General features: G+C 43.9%; 1 protein-coding gene across 2 annotated transcripts in view; it reads right to left on the bottom strand.

Moving 5' to 3' along the window:
- Positions 1-18,290, bottom strand: part of EFR3A (EFR3 homolog A) — a 1,082,041-nt gene that overhangs the window by 725,213 nt on the left and 338,538 nt on the right. For both annotated transcript variants that reach the window (XM_069220764.1, XM_069220765.1), the window contains exon 5: positions 3,478-3,628. In XM_069220764.1, the coding sequence (XP_069076865.1) occupies positions 3,478-3,628 (151 nt within the window). The remainder of the gene's footprint in view (positions 1-3,477; positions 3,629-18,290) is intronic.

Raw genomic sequence — 18,290 nt, 5'->3', positions numbered from 1 at the left:
AACCCATCTTACCCATGAACTTTTAACTGACATTTCAACCCTACCATCCCTTTAACCTTTGGTATTTCAGTGAATTTCGAAGGATTCTAAGGTTTTTTTTTAAAGTGTAAAGTAAGTTTTATTACAATTTCTAACTACAAACATTATTTTACCCTTTGTTTTGCCTGTGAATTTCAATTTTTTTTTTTTAAAGAAAGTAAGATGTCTGTTTTCGTGTGAGCATGAGGTTGGCCGAAGGGCCTAGCCACACCAAAGCCCCAGTAGGTGCCCAATCCCCATTTCTACATGTTGTTATTGGCTGCAGATCAGAAGCGATTCTCCACAGGTATTGTCCTGAGATCCACTGAACCCCAAACATATATATTTTTTAATTTGTTCCACTAGGCCCAAAGGGTCAGGGCCATTAGCCAGCTCCTTATATCTTATTTCGTTTTATTGTAGGACTTGGGGACGGAGTCCCTGAGTCCCAAGATGGTAGCCGCAACTTTTCCTTCAGGTTGCAGCCAGCCAATTACAATGGGTAGTTGAACTTGCAGATCTGCAGCTCCATTGCAGATCCTCCAAGAAGTGAATTATGCCTACATTTTGAGAATTCATTTCTCAAACAATAATGAGCGGACTTACACCAAATCAGAAAAGGCACACTTCTGGATCAAGATCTAGCTTTCAGGAAAATTTGGTGTAATTCCGTTGAGCCATTCTAAAACTTTTCAGGAAGAAGCTGAAGTGGATGAGATTTCTGTTGGAAGGTTTTGTGAAGATTCCTTAAACAGGAAAAAGTTATTAACAAACCACAACATTCCATTTCCAATGGAAACGTGGTCCTAACTATAATTACACAGTTGCAACTTCCAACATGAGGCTTGAATCCACCATAAAGTTAAGCATCTCCTGGACCACTACTTTGAACTAACCATCTACGCAGTATAAACTTTCCATTTTTAGACTTCTTGAGGGTAGTCTTGTGTATTCTGAACGTGTTTATCAAATTAAATCTTTCTACTGCTATTTGTAACGGAAAACCAAATTTACTTCACACTGAAATTGTTCATGTTTTCAAAGTGAGACCAACATCTAATATTTAACAGAATGATCCCTAGGAAGTGAAAACAGTTACGTAAAGCTCTAAAAGTAGGTTTTACATTAGATTCATTGACTTTTTTTATACTGAAGTATAAGAATGAACATGATCCTACAACTATGAAGTTCCAATCAGAACAAGTGGAGTTACAGCTAAAACTTGAAGATGTTTAATACAGATCTTGCCGTTCCAACTTGAGCTTCGTTGGGATCCCTGAGGGACAAGAGAATGGCCAGACAGTCACCACATTAACTACAGATCTAATTAAAAAGTACATGACCCCAGAACTAGCAGCCAACGACATGGATCTTACAATCACATGGACACATCATGTTCCTGCCCTTCTGCCGCCTAACTCAAAATATCCATGAACTATCTTGGTCAACTTTTGAGACTGTTGCATCAAAAAGCGGTTACTGACTACAGCAATAAGGGACAAAACATATCAAACCTTAGAAAACTATTCTTTCAGTATTTTTTAAGATATGTCCCTATCCTCAGCACAATGGCGAAAAGAGTTTTAAGCAATGATTGTCAGCTTCAAGAGGCAAGGGGGACCACCAGCAGGGATTGTTCAGGAATCAAAACTTAAAATCCTTTATAAGGGGCAATCATGGAAATTCCTTTCAGTGAACCAGGTTAAAAATTTCCTACAATCTTTTCAAAAGTCAGATGTGGGAACAGAGCGGGGCAGGACGGGAGTAAGTGTTACCGGCAGGTACATCTTAAATATCAAGTTTAGACTCATTTTCTCTATTATGTTCCGTCCCTGAAGCAGTATATTTGTGGTGTGTCGCTCTTGTGGAAGCCCATGATGGGTGGGACTCCAAGGGTAGGGGTTTAGGGTGGGGGGAGGGCTGTGGGGAGGAGGTGGGCAGAGTATAAGCTGAGGTCATCACGTTTTCTAGCCTAATTGAAAAGCGATTGTGCCCTCATCAATCCTTGGCGAGCCAACCAACCCTGGGGGAGAGAATAGCACTGTTTTTCAAAACTATATAATTCTGCCTCTAGGACTAATTGTTTTTTGGTATCTCCTAAACAGCGCAGCAGTAAAACAATCTATCAAATAAAACTAAATAACTTAGGAGGACAAGTCGATCAATGTTTAATTTAAAACATGCCTGGACCACTGTAAGCAAATTATGTACCTCTGAACCTGCTGCTGGCAGGACAATATATGCATGGTGGGCAAGACTGTCACTACGTGAGGTGCACACCAAATCATACCATCACTTTTTTATAAATTTTGGATAGAAGACTCAAGTCAGGTGCGCACTGTTGGTACGCCGGTGGGTTCTTGATAAAGGCACCAGAGCCTGCTGATATAAACAAGGACAATTTACATGAATACTACTAAAAAGTACATGAAGAGAAGATACTAACTACATTCATCCAATGCTTCTTTAGCTCAATGCCCTTCTTAGATTCTATATTGCAGGAAGTGAGTTGTTGCAACATGCCAAAGATAAAGGCATTAGTGAAATACGACTGTCTCTACTAAAAGCAATAGAACCCACATAACATTAAAAACAAACAGGCACTTCAGTCTGAGACGCACATGCTTGTAAACACATTATACTTCTTAGGTTGTATTTTTCAACACAATTATTTCTTTTGATTTTTAGATCTAACGTTCTTTTACAGGTCAAAAATTATTTTATTGAAAAATAACACCTGACAATGTAAAACATTTACATATCTACTTAGTCATACTTCAAGCAAGGTTTTATTTACTATGCACAATGTTTTGCTCTCAGAGAGGAAACCTTTTCAGGGGGTGGGGGTGTGCACCTTATCTGTGTCAAAGGGAACATTCCAAAGGAGTTGAGATAATACACCTAATAATCAGCAGCATGACTGTGAGACAGAAATACCCATCTGTTGGCATACAACCAGTAATTGAAAACACACACTCAAAGAAACGGCTGAAAGAAGCTGCCCCAAACAAAACAATGGCTGAAGGAGATTGATTGAAGCTTGCAGTTGTGCTAAATTGGTCCAGCCAGACCTAAACACAAGTGCTGACCACAGGCCCTAGAAACTAAAAACAACACTTTTCCTACCAAATACATGAAACCACAAACACAGATTTCTGATCAGTAAATTTTGGGATCTTGATGGAACCTAGGTCCCATGACAGTGCCTTTCACCGCATCTGCCCTAATTTGTCCATCCAGGCTTAAACACTAATGCTGAGTACGGTCCCTAGAAACGAACAATGATAATTTTCTCACTAAATCCACAAATACATAATTCTCTTAAGTACAATATAGGACAATGATGGACGCTGGGTCCCATGACAGTGTCTCCCACCCTGCATGCTTAACTGCTGGATTGCCTTTACTAATAATATATTAATAACATTTTAATACAAGCATCTTATTGTGTTTACTCACAGAATTGGTTCCATAAACCTGCAGCTTTGGTTCACCCGATTCCAGGAGTTTAGCCACCATATGAAGGAAGCTTTCTACAAACGGTTTAATGCTCTGAGAATGGCAAGCCATCAAAAGCTGATCCAGAGCTTCCATTGCAATGAAAACATACCTTAGAAAAAGAAAAGAAACTGTTAGCTAATTTGTAAGTATCTGTTTGTAGACTTAGGGCCTGATTTAGATGTTGCAGAAGAAATACTCTGTCACAAACGTGTTGGATAAATTGTCCGCAGCATTACGATCCCCATAGGATATAATGGGATCATAATACGGCGAACAGGATATCTGTCACGTTTGTGAAAGAGTATTTCCCTCCACTGAGATCTAAACCAGGCTCTTAGTGCTGTAGATTCACATGCTTAGTATGCCTTCTAGTGTTGAGCTTAGACATTTGCAAGTTGTTTTTGTTCATAAAGTCTCTTGAGTCATGGTATATAATTTAACTACTCATGTAGTTGTGTATTCCACATGGAGAGTGACTCCATGTTACATTGTTTTCGCACAGCTGGTTATATTCTATGGAGTGTAATGATAAATAAAGTGCATCCAGAAAAATAAGTGTTACAGATTGGGGCTCTAGTTCGCACCCTGTCCAAGTAGGGACCGCAATCCTAGTCAGGGTAAGGCACAACACAAACGAAATTATCCTGTGATCGCCCCTCTGGTAGCTTGGCACAGAGCAGGCAGGCCTAAGCTAGAAGGCCATGTGTAAAGCATTTGTGCAATAACTCAAACAGTAACACAGTGAAAACACAACTACACTACACCAGTTTAGAAAAATAGATAATCTTTTTCTGAAGCAAATAAGATCAAAATGATCAAGATCCAATGTACACAAGTAGAGTAATCACTTTTAGAAAGATGCTCTGGGATCAGGAAGTCAGAGAGGTTGACACCTTCCCACTGACCCATCACTTTCCTGTGCAGAGAGTAAATCTGGGAGAGGTACACTCTCCTCCTCCACACCCTCATCTGTCACAAGCAGCATGCTAACCCTACTCCTTTCTGTGGCATCTCTCTGTAGGCAAAGAGAAGGCTTGGCAAAAAGACATCCCACTTACGTCTCATGGCCTCAGGCTGGCCTGCAATCATGCCATTCAAGCTCTTGTTGAACCTTTCAACTAGACCATTGGATTGGGTGTGGTAAACTTGTAAGCTACATCACATGCATCCCACATGGACTTCATGTATGCAGACATGAAGTTAGTGTCTCTGTTAGACCCTATCTCTTTGGGAAACCCCACGCTAGTAACAATCCTCATCAAAGTTCTGGTCACCATCCTCAGAGGGATTGCCTCTGGGTAGTGTGTGGCATGGTCCACCAAGACCAAGATAAACCTGTGGCCTAGGGCTGTCTTGGGGTCCAATGAACCAATGATGTTGATACCCACCCTTTCAAAGGGGGTGCCAACGAGATGGGAAGTGGGACCAGTGGAGCCTTCGGCATTTTCACTGACTTCCCACTGGCCTGGCAGGAAGGACAGGACCTGCAGAATGTATTTGAAGCTGTCTTCATTCAGGGCCCACAGAAGTGGGCGGCAAATCTGGCGAAGGTCTTGTCTTGCCCTAAATGCCCTGCTAGGGATATATCATGAACCAAACCCAGTAGGAAGGCCTGGTAACACTGTGGGACCACCACCACACATGCTCCCTCAGTACCCGTAGCCTTAGGATCACTATATAGAAGATAATTCTCCTAGTAAATCAGATGATGCCCAAAGGCTTCACCTGCTGCATGGGCTGAGGCCCGTAGCCTCAGACCCTCAAAAGTGGGACACTCTGCACTTTGCAGAATTCCTCCCTTATGGTGCCACCCTTAATTTGTCAGCCAGCAAGCTCAGGTAGGTCACCTAGGGCGGCAATGTTCTCCCCGGTTGGCTCAGGGGCCTCCTCCTCAGGGACCCCGTCAACCTCCACTACAGGAACTTCTGGGACTGGTTTCCCATGGCCCTTGCCCCTCTCCGTGGTAGGTGTCTGGGCCATTCGTCCAGGCTCCAAACGCCCTTGACTCCGCTTCCGGGCAGCCACAGACTGTGTGGTCACATAGACCCACTCAGGCAACCCCCATCATCTCCAAGTGAGACTTGAGCTCTACCTCCCTTCAGGTAGTGTGCTGTAGGCGATTGCCTAATAAGACAACCTACAGGTATGGCAGGACTCACAACTACTTTCAGAGTACCAGAGACCCCGCCCACACTCCAAGGGAGCCAGAGCCACCAGTAGATGGCTCTCACAGTTGTCAGCGACTATGTTTTGGAATGTGTTTGGTAGGACCTGTTCTGCTGACACCAGCTGACACTTGAAAGTTGTCATGCTGACTCCTGTGTCACGCAGAGAGCCTCCATCTGTTGCCCATTAATGGTGACCCATTTCCTATACCAGGAAGTATTGGCAGGCATGTGGGCTTTTGGCACCATATTTGCATCCCACAGGGACACTAGGTTTACCTCTGTCTGCTCCCCAAAACTATCTGGGACTATCTCCTCCGCGGGCGCTACAATAGCCAACCCAAGTGTCTGCCCACCAGCAGGGGGCTGTGCCCTCTTTGGACATTTGGAGTCACCCTTAGAGTGACCATACTTGTGAACAAACCTCCATGTCTTGTGATCATATAACCCTTTCTTCTTAGGATTAGACTAGGACTGGTTACCATTGCTCCTTTGGGAAATATTTTGTGGGCCTTTAGAAAACCCCTTATATTTAAGTTTTTCTCCCCCTTCTTTCTTCTGTTGGGAATCCTGACCACCTTTGTGGGTGTCTCCCCCAGATACCCTTTTGGACACTCTGGTGCTTGCCCAGAGGTCCGCCTCCTCAGCAAGTTTCCTGGGGCCAGTCAGCCTACTGTCAACTAGGAGCTGGAGCAGCTCTGCAAAACAAATACTGAGCATGTGCTCTCTCAGGATTAAATTGCACAAACCAACATAATCACTGACTTTGCTCCCCCACACCCAGCCTTTCAGTGCCTTACTGGCTACTCTTTAGGAACCCCCATGTCCCCCTCAGTGCAACTTCATAGCCAGAAAACCACTTATCAATGTTATCTCCCACCACATAACTGGGCACCAAATCCTTGGGTACACAAGCCTTCTTGTCTCCATCAGGTACTGTATGTATGCTGTCACTGCTGGACTCAGACTGCCAAACCCTGAGGTCCAACTCTTTGAGACTCAGTTCATGAGCCAGAAGTAATTTCTTCTCTGCAAAAGCTCTTTTAGCTTCTCTTTCAACTTCTGCCTTCATCTCCTCTGCCTCCATTTTTAATTTGCCAACTGCAGCTTCAATTCGCTCTCCTCTACCCTTTCCTCTGTGGTCATGGCATGACTTGAGACACTGCTTCCCGCCCTTGCAAGAGGCACAAATCCAGAGGTGTCATCCTCAACTGCTGTTGGCTGCTCCTCGGAAGAACAATTCTCATGCTCCCTGAAATCATCATGCTGTTGGGAGCGGGATTCTGCCCAGGCCCTGATTGCCTTTTGGTACTCCCCCTTCTTGGAGGCTTCACGGCTAGGTACCCCCATCCCTCTGAAAAAGCTTTTCAGCTGTGAGACTGTGTAATCCTCAAGCTTAGCCAGGTCAAACTCAATCTATAGGATAAAGTGTGCAAAGCAGAGAAAATTGCAGAAAGAAAAAAAAAATATTCTAAATTACCTTTAAATGAGGGTGGTTAGTGTACACGTATTGCACTGCACAAACACAAATCCTATCCGTATGCACCCTGCCCAAGTAGGGAGCACAATCCTAGTCAGAGTAAGGCACAACACAAACTAAATTATCCTGTGCTCACTGTCTGGTAGATTGGCACAGAGCAGAAAGGCTTAACTTAGAAGGTAATGTGTAAAGAATTTGTGCAATAACTCATACAGTAACACAGTTCAAACACCACAAAACTACACCACACCAGTTTAGAAAAATAGATGATCTTTACCTGAACCAAATAAAATCAAACAATCAAGGTACGATGCACACAAGTAGAGTTATCACTTTTAGAAAGATTCAAATAGTCTTAATCCACAGAAATCTGTGGATGCGTTGGTTTTAGCACAAAGTACCTGGTGTGTGCCAAAAATAACAACGCAGAGGGCCGCAGAGGAAGAGGAGCGTTGAAAAACAAAGTGATGTGTTGATTTTTCCAGCACGGCAGAACCCAGGTGTTGATTCTTTACACACAGCCAGGTAATGGGTCGATTCTTTCCAACCTACAAGGTAATGTGATTTTCTGCCGCGCAGCCTTGGTCCTCACTGCGATGCGGGGATTATTTTGACGCCCAGGGACGATGTGTTAAAAATCGAGACTGCGCTGGCAGGAAGGAGCAGGCGCTGCTTCGATCTGGTAGGCGATGCAGTGATTTTCCAGCCACGAGGCGGGCAGTGGATCGATTTCTGCAGATATAGCATTGATTTTCCAATACACAGGGGTTTTCTTCTCTTTGGTGAAGTCTTTGTTGGCCCTGAGACTTCAAACCAGGAAGCAAGCTGAATCCAAGCCCTCGGAGTGTACTTGTAGAGGAAGGCAGAGTCCTTCCAGCAGGGTCAGGGGCCAGCAGGCCAACAGCAGGAGAGCAGTCCTTCTCAGCAAAGCAGTCCACATGAGTCCTTTGGGCAGCCAAGTAGTCCCTCTGACTAAGTCCAGCTGCAGGTCTGGAAGTGTCTCATTTGGTGGGGTCACAGACCCAGTTTATATACCCAAAAGTGCCTTTGAAGTGGAGGAAACATCAAAGAGTGGCTTTGAAGTGCAAAAGGTCCCTCTTTCACCCTGCCATGTCTGCCAGGAGATCTGTGGGAGATGATCAGTCCTTTGTGTGAGGTCAGGCTGCTAGCCAGCCTTTGAAGTATAAGTGAGAACCACTCCGCTCATCCTGCCCAGGAGCAATCCAACAGTATGCAGATGAATGCAGATGCAGTTGAGCGTCCTGTATTTATGGCTGTCTGGGTGGAATGCACAACTGGAGGTGTCAACCAGCACAGCCCAGAAGTGGATTGGAGACAGGTTGTAAGGCACATAAAGCAGTAAGTGCAGAAAAATGTCCACTTTCTAAACGTGGCATTTCTAAAATAATAATGTAAAATTCAACTTCATCAATAGGTAGGATTTCTCACTACCATTCCAACCATACTAAAAATGACAAGGCTACTCCTCTTAGATCAGAAATTGCCACTTAAAAGTATATAAAGCATGTATAATGCTGGCCTATGTGAGGAGCAGGATTCCAATAGTGAAAAACAACTTTGGGGAGCTTTTTACTACCAGGACATATAATAATACTTATAAGTAAGTACATGTCCTGCCTTTTACTTACATAGCACCCTGCCCTATGGGGTGCCTAGGGCCTACCTTAGGGGTGCATTATATGTAATAAAAGGGGAATTTAAGGCTTGGCAAGTAGTTTTAAATGCCAAGTCAAAGTGGCGTTAAAACTGCCGCGCAGGCCTTGAATGGCAGACCTGAGACATGGTTTAGGGGCTAGTTAGGTGGTTGGTAGAATGAGTGCTTCAGGCCCACGAGTACCATTTAAGTTACAGGCCCTGGGCACATGTAGTGCACTTTACTAGGGACTTACAAGTAAATTAAATATGCCAATTGGGAATGAGCCAATGTTACCATGTTTAGGGGAGAGAGCACAATAACTTTAGCACTGGTAAAGTGTGCAGAGTCCTAAAACTAGCAAAAACAAGATCAAACAAATGGAGGGAGGTAAGCAAAATGTTGAGTGAAGACCACCCCAAGGCTGTCAGGTCTAACAAGAAGATATTGGCAATGAACACACGATTCCAGAGAAGATGGCAGGCAAATGTGACTACATGCTTGGAGCAAATGTCTACAGAGCAAGTTACATTTTCTTTCTTTCATAGGATGTGTTGAAACACATGCTTAGCATAGCCCTCTTAAAGAGGTGAATAGAGTGTCAATGATGCAGATGCTTATAATAGGGTTAACTGCACCTCACTCAGCATGGTTTGTTGATGGGCTAAAATAGCCACACAGTAGCGCTCAGTAAAGGAGTGTTGTATTGATCAGAAGGCTGCTTTACAAATAGTCATCAATTATATGTAGCTCTCCTTTTTGCAGGCAGTGTGTGCCCTAGGTAGAATCCTCTTAGCCTTAAGATATAAGGTATAAACACATTTGACTATCCATTTAGCTAGTTAGATATGGGCAGACCTTTTTGAAGCTTTGTAAGAGAGGCAAATAGCTGGTTTGATTTAAAATGCCTTGATTCTCACTATGTAGTATCTAAGAGCTCTTTCTCCATCTAGTGTGTTAGGTGCTCTCTCTGCAATGGATTATAGATGCAGAAAGAAAACTAGGACATTCAAGTCAACTTGATTGAGTTGAAAAGGTGACACCATCTTAGGGAAAAGGTTAGGGTAGGTTCTAAGACTCCTCCTATCATTATACACCTGTATGAAAGGCTCTTAAATAGCTTACACTTGCAGTTCACTAACTCTTCTAAGACAGATAACAGCCACTAGACTCAACAATTTCCATGACCAAAATTGAAGGGATCATGAATACGTGGGCCCAAAAGATTGTCCCAAAAGCCTAGTGAGGAACATATTTAAGATTGACACAGGAGTGAGAGGAATCTTGGGGAAATTACCCTTTCAAAAGCGACCATGGAAGCCTTAATAACTGGAATGGGAGAAAAGGGCTGGTGACCAATTCACCCATAGTGCACTGCCCATGGACAGTAGGAATGGAAAACTGGAAGTGAAGTGTTGGCATTTTGCTGGATGGCGAACAGGCCGATGTGTGGAGGTTCCAAACGTTGGAAGTACCTCTGCAGGAGTTGGGATGTATTTCCCACTCATGTACCTTGTGATGCATCCAGCTAAGGAGGTCCACAAGAGTTTTGATTCTGTGGCAAAGTGCTCAATGCCAAAACTTCTGGGCCATCTTACATAGATGAGGTGAGTGTGTCCCTCTCTGCTTCTGCAAGTAGCACATGGCGGTCACATAGTATATCCCGATAAGGACCACCTAGTAAAATATTCATTTCAAGAGGGCATTTGGAGCAAAGCGGATGGTTAATACCTCTAGGAACTTAGGGCCAGATGTAGCAACAGAAAATGTTGTGAGTTGCAAATTGCGAGTCATACTGACTCGCAATTTGCAACTCGCAAAATTGTATGCAGACAGGTGTCTCAGACACCTTCTGCGACTCGCTATGGGGTCGCAAAGACCCACCTCATGAATATTAATGAGGTGGGTCGCAAATTGCGACCCCATAGTGAGTCCCTGCACTCACAGGGATGGTGGCCTGCTGGAGACAGCAGACCTCCATGTCTGGGACTGCTTTTTTAATAAAACAGGTTTTTTTATTTTTTATTGCAGCCCGTTTTCCTTAAAGGAAAACGAGTTGCAATTCAAAAAAATAATGAAACCATTTGGTTTCATTTTTTCAGAGCAGGCAGTGGTCCATTGGACCCCTTCCCGTTTACGAATGAGTTACACCCACTTCAAGTGGGTGTTAACTGCGAATTGCTTTGCGACCGCTTTCGCGGTCACAAAGCAATTCTACATCGCGGTGCAAGAACACCCCTTCCTATTTGCGAGTCGGATTCACATTTTGCGAGTCGGTACCGACTCGCAAAATGTGAATCAGCATCGCGATGGCCGTTTTGCATGTCGCAAACTGCGTTTTTCGCAGTTTGCGACATGCAAACCGGTTCCTACATCTGGCCCTTAAAGTGGTGAATGGTGTTGAGATGGACACATATCCTGAGCAATCAGGATGTTGACGTGCATGCCCCATCCAGTGATAGAGGTACCTGACGTGATGGTTGCCTGTTGTACTAAGTCTGTAAAAGGCCTGCTCTGCAACACATTGTGACCGTTCCACCACTGCAGCGAGCAGCAAGCCTGGGCTTGAATCAACATTGGATTATTCTAGTGATTCACCACCTGAGACAATTGATCTGCAAGACACTGGTGCAGGGGACTCATATGGAGTCCAGTACCTGACAACGGCAAAGTAGGATACCATCATCCTAGAAAGCGCATGACAATTTTCAATGAGATCTGACAACTTGGCTGAAAGAGGTAGCAACTGCTGGAAAGCAGTGACTCTTTGTTGATTGGGATAAGCCTTCCCTGCAGTGGCATTCAAGATTTACCCTATGAAGGGTTGCTTCTGGAGAGGCTGTAGGTGGGAGCTACAAAGTTAATGGTGAAATCTAAGCAGTGATGCTGGGACACTGCTGTTTGAGTGTTAGCTAGACACTGCTGCTCCTGATTAGCCAATCATCTAGGATGAGCACATGAACGCCCATCCTTTGCGTATGCATGGCTACCACTGCTAGGCACTTTGTGAACACCTCTGGAGCTGTGGTGAGTCTAAAAGGAAGAACTCTTAATTGGTATGGCTAACCACTTGCCACAAAGTGAAGATACAATCAATGAGTAGGGTGGATGGGTTTATGGTAACAGGAATCATTGAGATCGAGTTCAGTCATGTAATATCCTTGCTGGAGAAAGGGGATAACATCCCTTAGAGTTGTAACGCGAAAAATGGTTTGATAGGATTTACCGGTCAAGTGGCCTCAGGTTGAGGATTGGTCTGAGAGAGTAATTCTTTTTTGAAACGAGGAAGTAGACTTTGCTTTCTTGTTACTACGGAACCCTTCTGCAGGAGGGCGACCTCCTCTTGAAGACGTGACAGATGTTCTGGTCTGTGAGTGTGTGATCGAGGTGGACTGGAGGAAGGGGCTGCGCACAGTTCTAGGCCACAGCAGTGTTGGATGATGGCTCAGACCCACCTGTTAGACATGATCTGCTCTGAGCGAGGGAAGAAAGCCTTTAACCATCCACCAACAGTGATTTGGAGGGGATCAGGGAGAGAGGGTTCAGATGCAAGTCAGTGCTTCGCGAGGCCAGTCCCTTTACTGGAATTATCTTTACTACTCCTTAGATTGTCACAGCTGTAGGAGCACCGAAAGTAGCGTCCTCCGGCTTGCTGATTAAAGGAATGCGGATACTGCCTCTGATAAGAGAGCAGTTGAACTGGGAGGTCTTTTGCTCCACCTCTAGGCTGGTGTTTTTGTAAGAAGCCCTGAATGTAATGGCTTGAAGGGTTCCCATTAGTTTGGCTGTGTCAGTATCTTTCTTAAACTTTTGAAACATCTCATCAACCTGAAGCCTGAAACGGTGCTCACTGTGTCACAAGAGATTGAGGAGATGCTGTTGAACCTCGGCGTTGAAACCAGGGATACACAGTCAGAGATGCCTCCAAAGTAACCCGCTTGTGTTGATGTCCCTGGATGCAGTGTTCACAGTATCTGAGAATCAACAGATGGTGACATTTGATATCACTTTGCCCTAGGTTCCTACTTAATCCATGTGCTTCCAGTACTGCTCTGACAGTTGCTTAGGCAGCTCCTACATGTCCTCAAATTCTGTTCTGTCATAGCGCAAAAGGAGTGCCACAGAAATAGCTATCAACTAATGACTTGCTGCTCCAATAGACACCCTTGTACCAGCCGCATATATTTTTTTGCTTTTCTTTTTTTGGAGGAAGAGCGTTGCCAGTAATTTGTGCAGAAACGCACTCGTGGGCTGTGGGGATGATTAGAAAGTTGGGTGTAATGTATCTGCAAATATAGAATTGGTCATTAGGAAAGATTCTGAATTTTTTCTCTACCCTTGAAGTTACACCCCTCTCACTTTGATAGATTCTTTGAAATTGGCAGGGGCAGACGTTAACATGCCCTTTAAACACAAGGAGGAACTGCACACTATGCTTGGTTTTAGAGTATTTCCAAGAGGGAAATTTTATTCCTTCTGAGTGATATGCATATATACCTTGCGTTATGCTGCCACCCTTTAAATAACCTAGTATTATGCTGTAGTGTCATCAGGGGTGAGGCTCTAACTGGTTACTGTTTGATGCAGGGCCCCCGGGGAATCAATATCATAACTATCCCGGGGATCAACTGCAGGGTCATGTCGACATCGGACCTGAAGTCTCATCACAGGGCTCACAATGATCATAGTGGCTACTCAGGTCTGAGTAAGAAACTGGAGACCCCTCCTGGTGACTCTGGTGGAGGCTGTGTGTATGGCCCTGGTAGTGAAGGAGGTTGTAGTGAAGTTTGTGGCAGAGAAAGTGGGCTTGAAACCCTGTCCTTATGTCTTTTTGATATTGGTTCTGGAAAAAGCAGCCTGGAAGAAGCCTACACCTCAAAGGCTAGGCCTTATTACTTGGAAGAGGGTCTGACATAGTTTGTGGAAGTGTCCTTGCAGACATTTTCCCTACAACTGGACAGATAATCACTCAAGTTTTTGTGGCATCCAGTTCTTACTGACAGTCTTTCAAGAAATAGGTGCCTGTAAGCTTCGAAGGCTTCACATTTGCAGTCGAAGTGTGTTTTGGTACTGATGAAGGTTTTGGCATCAAGAGGATCTTCTGTATCAGTGCCAAAGGAGTCTTTAGTGCCTGATTCTTAATGTTCTGATGGTGCTCGGTGCTTTTGGGTGGCTCACGCTGGACAGGCACAGGGTCTCAATGCCTTTTGCTGGAGGCTTTCTCGGCTCCAAAGATTTGTGTCAGTGCCAGCTGGAGTGAAAAGGCGACAGAGGCCAATGACCTACCGCCTACCTTGACTGGACTCCCTCAGGAGGGGTAGTCCACATTAGCATGGGTGTTTTTATTGCTGGCTTAAATAGCTGGGAGATATGAACACCAGGGGCTAAAGGAATATCCACAGCCCTGGGCACAATGTGCTATCATAGTTGGCCAGGAGACAAAAATTTAACATCTGATGGTAATTTGCCCATGGGCAAGTGGAATGGAAGCATGAGCAATTCTGAGAGGGTGTTCAACCCATCACCCACATAACATTTTAAAAAGGAAATGGGCTGAATGTGGCTCACGGCCCAAAGATGCATGAGGAGCTCGACATTCAAGGACATCGACAATCTTTCAATGTTGATTTGGATTCTAATGCATAGAAGAAACAAGTTGATATTGACCCCCAAGGATCAATAAAGGTTACCAAAAGGGCCCAAAGAAAACACATTTGCCAAATCGGACACCTTAGGAGCCCACTCGATGCACATCCAAACCCAATGGTAGAAAAATACAATCTAAACAGTATCCATGACCAATGCAAACCAAGAGGAGCAATCACACCGTATTCTGTGACTCAAGAGACTTCCATGAACAAAACCAAAATTACTTACCCTTGGTGGCACTTTTTCTGGAAGAGACTATCTATTCGCAGATGCCTCACCTTTTCAAAGTTCCCCAGATGTAGCAATGGACCTAGAAAATGTTTCAGCAGTACCTCTGCATGCCAGTAGGTGGTGCTGTGCAGTTTCACACTGAGATCGTTCTGCTCCAGAAATGATGTGCAGAGCTTATTTAGACACCACTTATATTGTCAGTTGCTTTCGAGGGTGTGCTCATGCCTAGTCACAGAGCCCCAATAGCACATTGGTTGTGACCAGTGTGCAGATACCTAGACTTGGCATCTTATTAATTGATAAAATCCATTACACAGAACAGGAAGGATGGGACTGTCGGTGAGGACTCTGCAGCTACATAGTCCCTCTACCAGAAAGAGCCATTGTGAAGGTAAGAAACTTGTTTTTCTGCTACAAACTTCTAATTGCAGATTCTTCACCTTTTGAAAAGATACCAAAGCAGTATCTATTTGAGGTAGGTCTGTGAATGGGCTCAAACCAGAAAGTCATGTAGGAGTTAGTGCGCAAAATGCCCCTCTAAGCGAACCTGACGTCAAACATATGGTGTGATGTCCACGAAGCTGCCTGGCACATGTCCAAGTCTGGAACTCTTTGGGCCAGCACAGTGCTAACCGCTTTGGCTCTAGTGGAATGAGCTCACAGCCCTCCAGAGGCTGCTTTTTGGCCAGTGGATACCAGATCTTAATGCCGAGCACAATCCATCTGGAAATGGGCCTTTTTCACACAGCCTTGCCTTTTTTCACCCGGTGAACCTCACAGAGAGCTGAACATCCACTCTGTGTTCTCTGGTACGATCAATGTAAGCGATCAGTGCGCTTCTGGGGTCCACGCAATGGAGTCCGTCCTCCTTGGAAGGGTGAAACAGAATACAGAATGCCAGCAGTGTGATGCTTTGACAGATGTGAATGGCATCACAACTTTAGGAAAGAATGATACTCACATCTGCAAAACCAGCCTGCCTTGGGGGAGTTCTGGATACTACACTTTCCATGCCCAAACCTGCGCAACTAGAAAGGCTTGGGCCCAGTTGGTCCTGATCTTTTACAGATCACTGGGCAAAGGTGTTGGCTGAAAGGCAAGAGTCCTCAGCAAGATGGCCAATATAAAAACCTGCCATGTGGGTATCCTGTGATCAACAGGTGGAGTGCATTTGAACTACAGAAGAGCTATTTCTGCTAATCAGTGAGCGCTAGATGCTTGTGTGGGTGGGTATCAACCTATACTAAGTGTCCCGAACCAGTCGATCGCAAGCTACCAGTAGCTCACAGTCACCTTCTGAGTACCTCACAGCCTGCGTTCATTTTTAAATAAGTACATGGTCACATTTTCCTGTTAAATTTAAGGGAAGGCTGTGTTTATTTTATATTATCATCATCAGGCTGCAGGCGCAGGGCCCGAGTATGAGCAGTGGTCAGTCAGATTTATGGCCAACATAGGGGCACTGGGAGTCAGAGGTGATGAACTGAAGCCCTGAGGTATTTAACTATTAAATAAAAAGTCCCTGTCAACTCAATACTGGAGTGTGACAACAAAAGAAGGGAGAAATTGAAAAATGAAAAGTTATCTTAATTTTGTCCCATTTCTCCAATTTCCTCTCATTCCCATTTCAACAGAAGGCCTCTTGCTCCCCATTGGCTAGCAGACACTGCGCCACATTTTTAACTGAAAAATACATTAATTTCTTTAAATGGGAGAAATGTAAAAAAAAGAAGACTTCTGTGAAACATTAAGTCTTAATGTTTTTCTCCACTTTCAATTAAGAGAATTATGTCTTAACTTTTATTAAGCATGTTTCTTCACTTTTAATTCCTCCCATTTAAACAAATGGTAGTATTGTTCAATTATGCATATGGCACTGGGGGCAAAATGTCTGCTGTTTGTAAATGTGAATCTTGGAAATGGCAGAAAACTGAACTGATGAATTTTATGGCATCCATATAAACAAAGTTAGACCTTCAATTTTATTTTCTCCCATTACAAAGTGTTGACTTTTAACATAGTAGGCACTATGCTCTCAGTGGCTGGTAGACATGGTGCCATACATAGAACTAAAAAGTACAGTCACATGGGAGAAATGTAAAGTATAGAAATTAAAAGTACAGAAAAATATTCTACATCATGAACATTTTTGCAGACCTTTTTCTGCATTTTGAATTTCTTCAATAAAAAAAACGGTTGCACATGTAACAGTGCCATATATGGTGAAAGGTATGTCTTGTATTCAATTTCATATTACACAGGCTCTCAGTCACCCATGCACATATATCCTATTAATAATCATGCATGATCATACATCCCCAAAGACCACATATGGCAGCTCTGTGTTGGTGCTCCAAGTCAAAGTATTTGTTCAAGCCATAGTATCTGGTTCTATGGACATTAGACTAAGTCAATAAAGCTAGGTGTTGAGGTGTCTGATAACAATGAACAAGTTGCTCACCCTTCAGTAGCTCACAGTGATCTTCACTGATCAGAAGTAGTTCTCACTATAGAAATGGTTGGAGACCCCGGAGCTATGCTCTAGCAGGGTTACGGTACCAGAGATCCTAGGTTAGCTGGCTTAATTGTGAAACCTACAAATCATAGAAGTGATAAATATATAATCTGAAGTTGTCCTGAAGAGGGTGGTCTTTATTGATTATATCCGTCAAAACACATCAACGAGCTTGATGTGCATATTTGCTGCCACATTTTACTTTTGACATTTAAAAAAAAAAAAAGTATATGGATTCAAAATCTCAATGTGTGAAGGAAAGTGTTGGGAAATATATATATATACATTCACACTTTTTAGCTTGGGGTATTTGTATGGAACTTTAGTCTTGTTTGTGTCTACTGTTGTGTATTTATTATGAATTGCGTGTGATCAGATTCAATCAATATTTTATTATTGCATCTTACAGTGTTTTAGACACTTGTGTACAGTCTGCACTTCGGTTTCTTTTATCCTTGCCTAAGGGAATTCTACTGTTGGTCTGCTATCTTGTGAACACCAGAAGAGGCAAGTCCCATCAAAAAGCATGTACACAAGGGACGGATGAACACTGCCCATGATAACTGCAGACAGGCGTGGTGACGAATGCTGACACTGGTTGCAATGGCTCTTCAGATGGAATCAGTTGTATACATGCAACAGCCAATTTATGAACTTGCCTGCATCATGACCGCCCTGTATGGCTTGAGTCTTAACAGGTCAGAGATATTCTGGGACACCTGGAAGGAATTGAGGCATAAAATCTTAAAAAGCATGGGAATAGTATCCCAGCAGACAATAGCCATTCACAGCCCTGGTGGACAAATTAGTGGAAAATACATACCCTCTTCCCAAAGGTCTCCACTCATTTGGACTCCTTATGAGAGGGGGGGGGGGGGGGCAGGGGGGGGGGGGACGAGTAGTCAGAAAGAAATGTGTGTTTGTCCGACTGGTAGCCGCCTGCACCACTAAGCTTGCAGGCCAGACAAACTGAAACAAGAACACAGGGTTGCCCGGGGCAGTGAGCTGTCCGCTTGTAATTTGGGGTAGAGAGCAATGTTTGGCTCTGGCTACAAAGAGTTTCTGTAAGTGCCTCAT

This window comes from Pleurodeles waltl, chromosome 2_2 (genome assembly GCF_031143425.1).
Source record: "Pleurodeles waltl isolate 20211129_DDA chromosome 2_2, aPleWal1.hap1.20221129, whole genome shotgun sequence".
NCBI classification, from domain to species: domain Eukaryota; kingdom Metazoa; phylum Chordata; class Amphibia; order Caudata; family Salamandridae; genus Pleurodeles; species Pleurodeles waltl.
Note: the sequence above shows the minus strand (reverse complement) of the source record. Positions and strands in the feature narration are given on the sequence as shown.